The following is a 13,135-nucleotide window of genomic DNA, read 5'->3' on the forward strand; positions in this document are numbered from 1 at the left end:
CTTCTTTTGTAGCGACCGCAAAAATTGTGGCTGAGGCTTAGGGCACTGACAGCATCGTCATTGAGCCTTTTGGAAGATAGGTTAACTACTGTCTGGAGTGGTCGAATTTGTGGCTTGGTTTTTACACAGGTTGTATGTTTATTTTTTATTTTTTGAAATCTTCTTTCTGTGTGAAAGCTTCTGAAATTCCAGAGAGAAGAGACCAAAGTTCAGGGTTAAGTATAGCAGTGAGCTCTGACTGTAAGGAGCCAATGGCCGCGTTCGTCTCAGAGAGGCTGGCACAAGTAGCGCCGATTTGTTCCCGCAGCAGTGCAAAGCTGGCGTGGTTATATATGCGGAGGCCTTTTTTTGGAATGAAAGTTTATCTTTAGCTTAACGCAATTGGGTATCACACTTGTATCCCGACATCTTTTTAAATAGGCCAGCCTATTTAGTTGCCTAGATAGTCATAGTTTTGACTTACCGTACTGTCTGGATTTGCGTGCTATATCTTCTCCATGAATGATTAGAATCCGTGTGTAGAGGCTTAAGTGTGAAGACATTATGTTGGAGGCTTAATGGATTGTATACAGCACTCAGAAAGGATTAAACCAGAATTTAATACTTCCTATATTTCATCTCAGTCACTGAGATAGCTTCAAGAATTACAAAAAAACTAATGCAACATATACACAAATAACACAATACTAAGCCCCAACCACGTGGGAGACACTAAAGTCCTATCTAGGTGGAGCACCCTCTAAGGGCGGTTGTAGGTGGCCTGGAATGTAAAGTGGGATCTCTGATGATAAGTGTTTCCCAAATCTTAGGAAGCTTAATGCAACCACATTTATTAACATTTGGTTGATTTCTGAGAGCTGCTGCTGATTCTAAGAATAGTCTCTCTTTTTTGAATTTGCTGTGGTGGAGCATAGTGGTTTTTTTCCATGAGATCCTGTGGGTTCTATCCAAGACATGGTTAGCCAGGCCTGACTGACCATAGTCGTGGTTGCAGATGTATGACTTGTGTTCCTCCAGGTGGATGGTTGCTGATCTGCCTGTCTGTCCAAAGTATGCCAGCTTACAGGAACAGGGTACTTTATAAACTTCAGGCACTGAGAGAGGAGGGAGCTGATCTTTTGTAGAACGGATAAGGGTAGCAAGTTTGCAGTGGGGCTTAAATGCTTGTGTGTAGGTTATACTTTTTTTAAATCTTGGCTATTTTTTTTGATGTGCCACGAATGTAGGGTATGATGATCGCATCGAAAAATGGAGATCATCCTCCGAGATCGCTTTACCTACATCCCGCTAGAAACATCACAAAAAAAAACTCAAACCTTTTTCTTCCTGCCCCCCCCCCCCCAATATACGATTTACCAAAAATTCACAAACCCAATACCCCACTAAGACCTATAGTAGATGCCACTAACACACCTTGCTACAAACTGTCTAAACAGCTGGCCAACTCACTGGACTTTCCACATCATATATAAAAAACTCTACCCATTTTAAAACCCTCATAGCAAATTTAACCTTAAATAACATAGACATATTGGGAAGCTTTGACAACTCCTCACTGTTTACCAATATTCCCTTAATAATCTTAGAAAACGTTTTTCCTTCTAACATCTTAGATCTCTTTTCTTTTGCCATCAATTCTGGTTATTTTTCCTGGAAGAACAAAATCTACAAGCAGATAGAGGGAACAGCCATGGGTTCCCCCCCCCCCTCTTGCCAATTTTTATATGGGAAGATTTTGAAAAATGAGCCATAGACTCAGCCCCTCTCAAACCTTCTATCCGGCTAAGATATGCAGATGATGTGTTCTCTATTTGGTCTTATGGCCCAAACACATTAGACTCCTTCCTCAGTCACCTCAACAACCTACATCCAAGAATCCAGTTTACAATGGAAAAGAACAACTGTTTACCCTTCCTAGACACCTTAGTTACACGCCTTCCTAACGGTACACTTTCCTTCACTGTATATAGAAAATCCACGCACACAGGCAGATACATTCGCAAACTCTAACACCATCACCCCGCTCATTATTAATATGGCATTATTAAAACTCTAACCAATAGAGCCCACAATCTTTGTTCCAGTGGAACCACCCTTATAACTGAGCTTGACCACATACGCAACACTTTCCTTTCCAGTGGCTACAGTGATCAGTATTAAAAAAATAATCAGTTCCTCCCCCATTCCCCGGTCTCCAGAAATGCCATCACCATACCCTACATCTGTGGCACATCCGAAAACATAGCCAAGATTTTAAAAAAGTCTAACCTACACACAGCATTTAAGCCCCACCGCAAACTTGCTACCCTTATCCATTCTATAAAAGATCAGCTCCCTCCTCTCTCAGTGCCTGGAGTTTATAAAGTAGCCTGTTCCTGTAAGCAGGCATACTTTGGATAGAAAGGCAGATCAGCAACTATCCGCCTGTTGGAACACATCTGCAACCATGACTATGGTCAGTCAGGCCTATCTGACCATGTCTTGGATACAACCTACAGGATCTCATGGAAAAAAATCACCATGCTCCACCACAGCAAATTGAAAAAAGAGAGACCCACCTTACATTCCTAAAGTCCTATCTAGGTGGAGCGCCTTCTAAGGGCGCTCCACCTAGATAGGATTTTAGTGTCACCCATGTTGTTGGGCTTAGCATTGTGTTATTTGTGTATATGTTACATTAGTTTTTTTATAATCGCTGAAGATATCTAAGTGACTGTTCTATAAGTGTCTCTTCTCTCCATCTGTTTCTATCCTGAGTTTGTTGGTACCAAAACGTTCCAACTGTTTTTCTTATATCATCTGACCTTCTTTCAGATCTTCCAGCTGATCTTTTACCTTTGTATGGCCACCACTCCAGTAAAACTTTTGTCCATCTATTGTCCTTGAGTCTTGTAATGTGTCCCACCATTTCCATTTCTTTTGAAGTATGTTTTCTCCAATATCTAAAAATTTTGTTTTATCTTTTATTTCTTCATTTCTGATATTATCTCTGAGTCTTATGTTTAGCAGACATCTTTCCATTCTTCTTTTGTTTTTTGCATTTTATCTATTATTTCCTTTTTGACTGGCCAGGTTTCTGCTCCATATGCCATAACAGTCAGTACACATTGGTTGAATAGTCTTGCTCTGTTTCTCAAGTTTTATTTTGCTGTTTAAAAATCTCTTGAATTTTCCAAAAGCACTGCCTCGTTTGTGAGACACATGCAAATGGGAGTTCAATAAAACACAAGGTGTACCACTGGCAGACCATAATGAACGCATGTAAATTTCCAGTTGTTGGTGTAAACAGAATTGTTTTTGTGAAAAGAAAGGTTTGATGCTGACATTGATGAATAACTCATTGTTAGTGAAGTTGTTTTACATAAGCAAGGAATTGGCAGGGAAAGCTTTATGAAAGTTTCGAATACAGAAAAGAATGAAGGTCGAGGTCCTCTCACTCCTGCCAGACTACAGTCTCTAATATGACGTTTCGAGGAAAATGGAAGTTTGTCAGCTCGCCCTCACACTGGCAGACTAGTGTTATATGAAGCCTGTACCAACATTGTGGTATCACAAATGAACGCCTAACAGTACAATCAACAAGTAGTGTAAGCAGTGCACAGGAAGCTGCAATAATCATGGGTATAGTGAAAACATCTGTATTCCACATCCTTCATGGTGTTAAACTTGTATCCATACAAGCTGCAATCTCTTCACCAGCTGTTACCAAGTGATACCACTTGGTATCACTTGGTAACAGCAGGAGGAATTTGCAACGTGGGTTTGACAAAGGTTGCAGAAGATTCACAATGGCTGTACAACATCTTTTGAGCAGACAAGGCACATTTTGCATTGCATGGGAGACAGTTAATATGCATAACTGGCAAATTCTGTACCCCATGTGGACTGTCCTGCACCCCATCGATTGACAATGATCAGCGTGATTTACTGTTTGGTGTAGCTTTACTGCATTCATCGTTGTTGATCCTTTTTTCTTTGAAGAGCCATGTGCAACAAGGGGTTGGAAGACATGCTCAGTGCTACTTGCAACTGCTATGCAAAAATGCATGCTTGTGGGAAAAAATGTTCTTCATGCAGTCACGTTCATGCACGATGGGACACCACCGCATATTACATCTCCCGTGAAGCAGATTGCCATCGGCACATTTGGTCAAGAATGACTCATCAGTCATAATTGTGTTGGATCCTAAATGAAGGAATCTTGGATAGAAATCATTCATTTAGGGTCTAACATATAAAAATGACAAACACAGAGAAATACCTGCACATCAGTTGTAATTAAAAGTGAAACTTCCTCACTTTATGTAAAAATTTGTATACTTTATTTAAGCACCTTATATTTAAGCCATTGTGATTAATTTAAGATTTCATTTTGTATGTCTTTAAAAAGAGGGATAATGTGAATTAAATTTATGCCTTACTTAAGCTATGAAAATCTATTGTGAGTCATCATAAAGCTGTTAAGTATTAATTCCTGGAAGGCCTAAAGCTACATGCGTGCAGTGTAACGCTGGTGGGTATAGCTTATTCGGAAAATCACGTAGCCATGTATTCCATGAATCCAAGTATATCAGCATCGTAGAAACAAAGGACAAGCCAAAGGGTAAAATTAGTAAGGTTCGTGTGCAAAAGGGGGCTAAAAAAGAGGGCACTCGATAGGAGTATAAAAGGGGGTTGAGCCTGGAACAAAAGGCTTTTTCTTGATCACTTGTATCGTTTTCCTGTTGGGTGGTTCGGAAATTGGTAGGCAGTTTCACGTAAAGGGGGGGGGGGAATGAAGTCTGTGATGTCGGGCAGCGAGCGTTCGTAAAGAAATGAAGCTGGATTCTATGCAAAGCTGAAGGAAGAAAATTCCAGTCCTAGCAGAATCAAGCCGTCGCTGGAAAGCCCCATCGAGTTGTTCCTGAAACGCAAGGATTTTGAGTCCGTTTCCGGCAGAAAGAATGAAGATAGCGTAACCCGTACGTTACCATATAGACAGTCAAAATAGATGAGAAATATCCAGACAAACACGTGGTGCAGAACGACGCAAAAAAAAAAAAAGGTCGGTAAGGTGCTATTGTTCTAATTTTGTGTGAATGTTCGTTAGAAGAAAGAAGATTGCTTACTATTATGAAATTAAGAACTTTATAATAAGGAACTCTGTGGACAGTCACTATTTAGAAAGTTAACCTCGTTTGTGAGTAAGAAGAATTGTTTAGGAGAGAATTTTGTAACTTGTATGTGATAGAATTAACTTGATGCAATATGAAAGGTAGAATTTAGAGTCTCAGTAACATTAGAATGGTTGATAGTTTGTTCTTACGAGTGATACTGCTAGAAGAAATTTAGCTTAACTTATTATCATTTGATTTGTATCCCAATGCGTAATTACAGTGTTTAGCATGCCTTATAAGTTTTAATTAGTTCGAATGTGTTCGAGTTTATTTAGTATTGAACATAATTAAGTGTATGAATTTTGTATTGTGTTTTAGATATTCCAATAAACGTGTCATATTTACCTGAACCTGAGTCATGCTGATTACGATTCCAACTTACCACTTATAAAAATAGAGCCTGATTTTGGCGAGAAGGATTTAGTGAGCGAATATAAATATAGATTTAGGTCACGACTGCAATAATCTAGATCTATAGGGCAGTTAAGTAAGATATTGGGTAAGAAAGTTAAGAATCTAGTATTGTCTCCCTGAGTAAGGATCTTTTCTACTATAGGATACTGGCTGGCACAGCAAAATATAAATTCGCCAGTATCCGAAGAGGAAACAATCCTAGATATAAAATTAAGATTAAATTTAAGTATAAAGAGATAAATTAATATAGAACATAGATATAATAATAAGAAACAACTTTTTAACAATTGCAACTCCACATAATTCCTTAGTCCCTGGACTTGACACCATTAGATTTTTGGTTGTGGAGCTATTTAAAGTCCCGAGTGTACCTGAGCACCCATCTTCCTTAGTGGATTTAAAAGATGCCACTCGCTGCAAAGTTGCTTACATCCACCCAGATATGCTCCATGCATTTGTAAATGGCGTTCTCACCTGTTGGCAGCATGTACTGGCAGACATGTTGAATAATTACTTTGGTGATATGTAATCGATTTCCTGCATATGAATAAATAAATTTTCAATGCCATCCTGACTGTCATCACTGCTGTCACCCTCTATCAGTGAAAATTTGAGCTAAATTTTTTTCCCTGACAAAAAAAAAAATCCCCCTCCTTATGATTCACTTTGGTGCACTACACTCTAACATATCAATTTTTCCAATTTCTATGAATTATTGAAATATCTACAAATTTATGGGACACCCTGTATATAATATCTTATCTCATAAATAATCTACAGTCACATGGCTAAGTTATTGAATAGCAAGGTCCACTCAATCTCACAAAGTGTATTATGGGGATACCCCAGAATATGCTATTTAATAGAATAGCAAATCAGAAAACAATTCTAGAAAGAGGAAAAACTTATATTTTTAACTTCTAAAGTTCAGGAAGACTGATATCAAATCTACACAATGACATTAAGGTTAGACCATACAAACCTGCAAGAGGTTTCCAGTCTTGACCACTTAAATCTGACAAATCACTTAAACCAGACAGGTCACTGATTGTTGATGCTACTTCATCAGCGCCATCATCATCTTCATCGATACACTGGTTATTCAATGGGTGATCAGGAGATGCATAATTACAATGTAGGTCTGAGCTATCTGCTTCTGGAATTTGAGTATCTTTAAAAGGTAATAAATTGGAAAGCATTATTTTCTCAAATAGTGCATGTAGCACAGAAAGTATTTAGCAATCAAATTAATATACAGGTAACCCTCGTATAACACGGATGTTAGGTTCCACAGAAATGCTGTGTTATATAAATCGCATTATACGAGACTTAGATCACATAGAAAAAGTACGGTTAGGTTCCGAAATCGTTTTTTTTTTTAAATATATAAACAACAATGACATATGCAACAAAAACAATATTTTTATTTAATTCAGGTAATTCATGTAAGTTAAGAAAACATAAACTATGAGACAAATACACAGTATAAAATTATAAAAATTAAAAATTGCACATAAATTTCAGCACATAATGCATAAATGTTTTAGACATAATAAAATAAAGCACATATTTTAATCGTCATCACTGTCTTCAGAAATAACATTTCGTAGATGTTCTTTAAGTGGCCGGAGGTCGTCTCCACTTGAAATCTCTTGGACATCATTTGTATAATTCTCATTGCATGCTTCGACTGGTTTATTCATCAAGAAGTCAGTAATAAGACTTTGCTTTCCACTATGCTGCAATTTTTTATTAAGTTCATAATATGGCGCTAAACAAATATCTAATCGTCTCGTGAATTTTCTCAAGCACTCCATCGAGGGATCATTATCTGTAAAATAACTTCCTAACTTTCTTGCCAAGTCCAATCCTTCTGCTAATTTCTTTAAACTGAATTCTTTAACAAATTCACAACAATCAAAATCTTCGGCAGAACTTTCCCTGCCATTTGGTTCGACGCTATCTATTAATTGTACCAGTTCTTCCTCATTTAAATCTGTTTATTTCTCCATCAATTAGTTCACTAATTTCATTTTCAACCATATCGCAAAAGCCCTCTCCACTAAAAATGTGTGCGACGTTCATTATACGACGTAGCTCGGCATCCGCTGGAGGTATGAAATTTTGTTCCAGAACGGCTTCAGGCCATATTTTTTTCCAGCAAGCATTCAGCATAGAGGGTTGTAATTCCTTAATGGACAGAGAAACAATTTTTACACGATTCAATATTGAAAACTCTTTCCACGCTTGAGGCAGTATCATGTTTGGATTATATTCCATTTTTTTCCAAAATTGAAATGTTTGCCAAATATAATATGACTTAAATGTTGATATTATTCCTTGGTCGAGTGGTTGAATAAGTAGTATTAGATGGCAAGAAAGTTATTTTAATATTCAGATGGCTTAAATTCGTTTGGGTGGCCTGGTGCGTTAACTAAAATTAGTAGAATTTTGAAGTCCATATTCTTTTTCTTTGTGTAACTTTCTACATTGGGTACAAAACACTTGAAAAACCGATTTTCAAACATGCTAGTGTAACCCATGCCTTTTTGTTGGCCCACCAATAAACAGGTAGGGTAAACTTGTCAAGCCCTTTCATTGCACGAGGATTGGCAGATCGGTTAATAAACATTGGTTTTGTCATGTAATCACTTGATGCATTACTACAAAACAGTAGAGTAATTCTATCTTTGGAAACTTTGAATCCAGGAACTGATCTTTCGTTTTTCAAAATATAGGTGCGTTTTGGCAATTTTTTCCAATATAACCCAGATTCATCTGCATTGAACACCTGGTCTGCACTGAACCACCTTTTTTAATGATTTTTTAAAAGTTCCGCTGGGTATTTCCGGGCAGCTTCAACATCAGTTGATGCTGATTCTCCCTGGATTTTAAGATTATACAAAGAAAACCGCTTTTTGAAGTTTTCGAACCAACCCTTACTGGCACAAAATCCACGCTGAGAGATTTCTTCTGAAGAATCTTGATCGAGTTCTTTTAGATGTTTATAAACTTTGAGAGCTTTTTGCTTAATAAGGTATCCATCCAAAAGAATTTTCTTTTGAGTGCAATCATCTTTCCAAATCATTAGAGATTTCTCCATTTTTTCTATTAGAATATCGCGAACATGTTTTGCACTTATCGTTGACCTAGCAATAACACTTTCTCAGATTTTACGTTCATTTTGTTTGATTGTTCGAATTGTTGATTCATTTAAATTCAGAGTCCTTGCAACAACTCCTGGTTTTTCTCCAATTTTCCACCGATCCAAGATTTTAATTTTTTCTTCGAGAGAAATGAATTTCATCTTCAATGTTGGTTTTTTCCCTTTCGTTGCAGTTTTAGTGACCATTACAATAAAAATAAACTTTTACATAAAAAGAAGCATTACATATGTATGTAACTCACAAGAAAATAAACTGCTCTGCTTGAGAATAACACACTTAAAATTTTAAATCGCCTTTCCTGGCAGAAAACGAAGACAATTTTCAACAATAAACACTTTATACATTAAACCCTAGATGGTGAACCTATGGCACTCGTGCCAGAGGTGGCACGTCTGAGAATTTTACTGGTATCTCAACGATTTACAGGTGATATCCTTTTATATGCTTATAAATTATTCAAGTTTTTTTTTAATTGTTACTATATGTTCAAGCTGAGTTTTGTTTTACACAAGGCAGCAGCTATAAAGATGTGCATATGATTGGTGCGGTATTAACAAAAGATCGCACGACCCAAAGACAAAAGCAACCGACAAGTGTTGAGTTGAAATGCTAATTCTCTTCAATCGAATTCCATAACATCTGAAACTGTCATTACAACATTCACTATTTGTTTTAACACATTCACAAAAGGGTGTCATTTATCGTTTCGACGCAACTTGTCATTACTAACTGGCTCAACGCACACAAACGTTTCAACCCTTGGTTGAATTTTATGGCTTCTGGGCAGGCAAACTCACACATTCATTATATGGCATGTTTCAATTCTTGGTAGTCTTTTATTTTAAATTAGCCTTTGTGATCTGTCATAATGACATCAAGAATTCAAATGCAATAAAACAAACACTTATTTCATAATTGAAAAATTGGACAATAGTTTTTAGTTAGATATTGTGTTTTGGTGCAACATATAATTTTGCTCAAGTCTATATAGCATAGTTTCTGTGAGAGGGACATGTGATTTATTAGTTAGCGCTGTTTTTATTCCATCTGCCTCTAATTGCACTATTTGTTGAGAATGACACAGACTGCAAAAGCCTCTATACAGTACCTTATTCAGTGATACAATAAAACTAAATTCGATACTTATAACTACTTGCACGATATGGGTAGACACAAATTTAATGAAGATAAAATTTGATTTTTAAGTCCCACGGTGAAAAATATGAAAAAAATAAATAAATAAAGGGTTACTAGAAATTGTACACTGCATTATATCGAAACCCCATTGAATAAGGGATACTACAATTTGTAGACTGCGTTATACAAGGGTTACCTGTATTTGGATTACACTAACAATAATAATATGATCATTTCACAGTAAACTCAGTAATAGCCATTTCTGTTCAATCAATCTAGATATGTAATCATTATTTCATCTAAAAAAAAAAAAAAAAAGATTAATGTGCACATCTTATTGACACTACTGATGAATTTGAAGGCACCAGGGCTGAGAGACAGCTGCTGTCATCTTGTGATCCTATATTTTAATTTGTACTGCTGTCTGAATCAGTGCAAGTTCTAAGATTGATTTTCTGAGTTTAGGGATAAAATCCAATGCTTTTTAAATGGAAAAAACACTACATTTGTGAGTCAAAGATCAACCAGCTCAAAAAAAAAGCCTACAAAGAGTTCCTCTAGTCATCAACTAGAATCAAACCTATAGCCATCTTTCCTCTAGCATTTTTGAACTAGAAACATTACCACAAGGCCACACAGGCATGTTTTATGAAAATGGAGGTGTTTCAAATATATTCCATTTATCTGTATCATTATAAATTTTGAAATACTGGTGTCGAGGCTTGCAGGTGAAAAGACGTACTGTCAGAGAGCTCCTGAAAGATTTGTGATTTTTGTTGATTTATTAAGTGTTTTCTTAGATTTAATTGTGCATTTTTAGTATATTATTGTAGTTTTTTATTGTACTGTATATTATTGCGTATAGTGCGATCCACGTATAATGCGAACTAGAAATTTTGTTTGACAACTAGCCCTAAAATGCCATGTCTACGTATAATGCAATCTGTTAATCTTGTTCCATAACATTATAAATAATACAATACGAATTAATGAAAGAAATATTTATTTTGAAACAAAATGTCAAAATACAATATACGAATTAACGAAAGAAATATTTATTTTAAAACGCAATGTCAAAATACAATATGAATTAACAATTAATAAAAGAAATATTTATTTTAAAACAAAATGTCAAAATCCTTTGAATTCTTCTTCATCTTTTGAGTCATCAAACATTTCATTTATAAATTCATCTGTAGGGATTGCGTCATCAGTGTAGCAGTTGTCGTCATCGTCTTCATGCTTTCCATTTTGTTGTGCATCATTCTCGCTTTCGTATATGACATGATCTTCAGATCCATCCACTGAATTACTTATTCCACATTTAAGAAATGAGCGATGAATCATTTTAGATGGTATCAAATCCCATGCTTCTTTAACCCAGCTGGTGACTAGGATGATCTCAGGCTTCTGAAAATTCCCACCCTTTGTCATCTTCACCAAACCAGATGACATCCATTCTCTCCATTTTTCACGTAAGTGATCTTTAAATGGCTTATTCAAGCTGACATCAAGCGGCTGCAAAACGGAAGTTAGACCACCCGGTATGACTGCTAGGTCTGTAAGTAGCTCACGTGCTTTCTCTTTGCTTGCCTCTGTTAAATGCACCCGGAACATATCCCAGACTATCATGGTTTGTTGACGTAACAAGCTACCTGGACGTATGTTCCATATTTGATCCAGCCACAATTGTACACCTTCTTCATCCATCCAACCTTTCTGATTAGCGCGAACAATTATACCTGGTGGAAATTTCATATGCTTCGGAATATTTTTCCTTTTAAATATCACTGTTGGCTTTAATTTGGTTCCGTCTGCATGCATGCTAGAAGAACAACGGTAAAATGCGTTTTTTCATGTCCCGTTGTTTTTATGAAGATACCTTTACACCAACTGAGTTTACTGTTCGATTCCCAGGCATATCAAAGTACATGGGCATCTCATCCATATTGCCAATTTGGGAAAGTTCATATCTGTGACACTTCCGTAATTTTATGATAAATTTATGGAAGGACGGCATTTTTTCTTCAAGCTGTTTGGTAACTTCTGCACAATTTTTGTTCGGTTTCGTAATGTTAATGCTTTGCATTCCATAAATCTGTTGCACCACCCAGGCAAAGCAAGAAAAGATGAAATACCTGGTGTGTCCTTGAATTTACCATTCTTGAGTTGTAGAGCTTGAAAACGAATTGCATTTCTTGTTACTATAATGCCATCTTGTCATTGCATCAAAATCTATTCATTTAGCTCTTCTTCGAGTTCTGGAAAGGATGCTACGTCTCCACAACGGGCACATTTCGTTTTGGGGATTTTTTCGAGACTGTCTTTTTGCTTACGCCAAAGTCTAATATTACTCTCTGCTACACCAAATTCTCTCATAGCAACACTATTATTATGTTCTTTTGCAAACTGCATGACATGCAATTTAAATCCTGCTTCAAAAGATGAATGTTTATGTTTCTGTTGGCTCATTTTCAGGCTAGGTTTGTTTAACGAATAATATTTAAAATGAACTGTGGTTAAACCGATATACTTAACTGTGTTCTATCATTCAGCGATGGAGCGTGCATCGTATCTATGCATAAAGCCAGTAATGTAAGTAGCTTTATGCGCAGATATGATGCGCGCTCGGTCAGCGAATGCGAGTGGGTCAAGTAGATTTGGTTGTATAGGCATTAGGTAGTATATATTGTGTGTGCAAGTCTAATAAGATGTTATATTTTTTAGGATCCACATATAATGTGAACCCCCTAACTTTAAGTAGTATTTTTTACCATAAATTGTTCACATTATACGCGATAAGATACAGTAGTTATTGTTCTAAAGCATTTTATAACATATCTTAAAAATGGCGGCAAAAACTCATAACAAGGCAGTGACTACAGCTAAAGTTGTTGCTACTAAGGAGAGCGTTTGTTCTGAACAAAAAGCACTGTTGCAGTGATGATAATAATTTATCTGAGGATACGTTGATATTAGAAATACCTCGGTTAAAAGAAATTATTAGGAAATTGACCAGGGAATTGGAAAAATGTTTGTCTGAACTTCTACAGGAAGAGAACAAGAACAAGAAGGAAAATACTGAACATGGAAACCAAAATATTAATAACAACAAGGTAAATCAGTTAATATCTAAGAAAAAAGAGGTAATATGGTATGGTGACTCAATTTAAAAATTTGCGCTTGCCGAAGGAGTCACCACTTCTAGTTTCCCCGGATTGAAAATTAAAAATATGACAAATGTAATTGAAAACCAAAAAA

At 36.4% G+C, this 13,135-nt stretch overlaps 1 protein-coding gene across 1 annotated transcript in view; it reads right to left on the minus strand.

Annotated features, from left to right (window-relative positions):
- Positions 1 to 13,135, minus strand: part of Sirt1 (NAD-dependent protein deacetylase sirtuin-1) — a 132,448-nt gene that overhangs the window by 81,772 nt on the left and 37,541 nt on the right. Inside the window, exon 3 of the mRNA XM_090409048.1 lies at positions 6,553 to 6,741. Coding sequence (XP_090265174.1) covers positions 6,553 to 6,741 — 189 coding nt within the window. The remainder of the gene's footprint in view (positions 1 to 6,552; positions 6,742 to 13,135) is intronic.

Source organism: Typopeltis vanoorti, chromosome 19 (assembly GCF_054136105.1).
Source record: "Typopeltis vanoorti isolate ZY-2024b chromosome 19, IOZ_Tvanoo_1.0, whole genome shotgun sequence".
Taxonomy (NCBI): domain Eukaryota; kingdom Metazoa; phylum Arthropoda; class Arachnida; order Uropygi; family Thelyphonidae; genus Typopeltis; species Typopeltis vanoorti.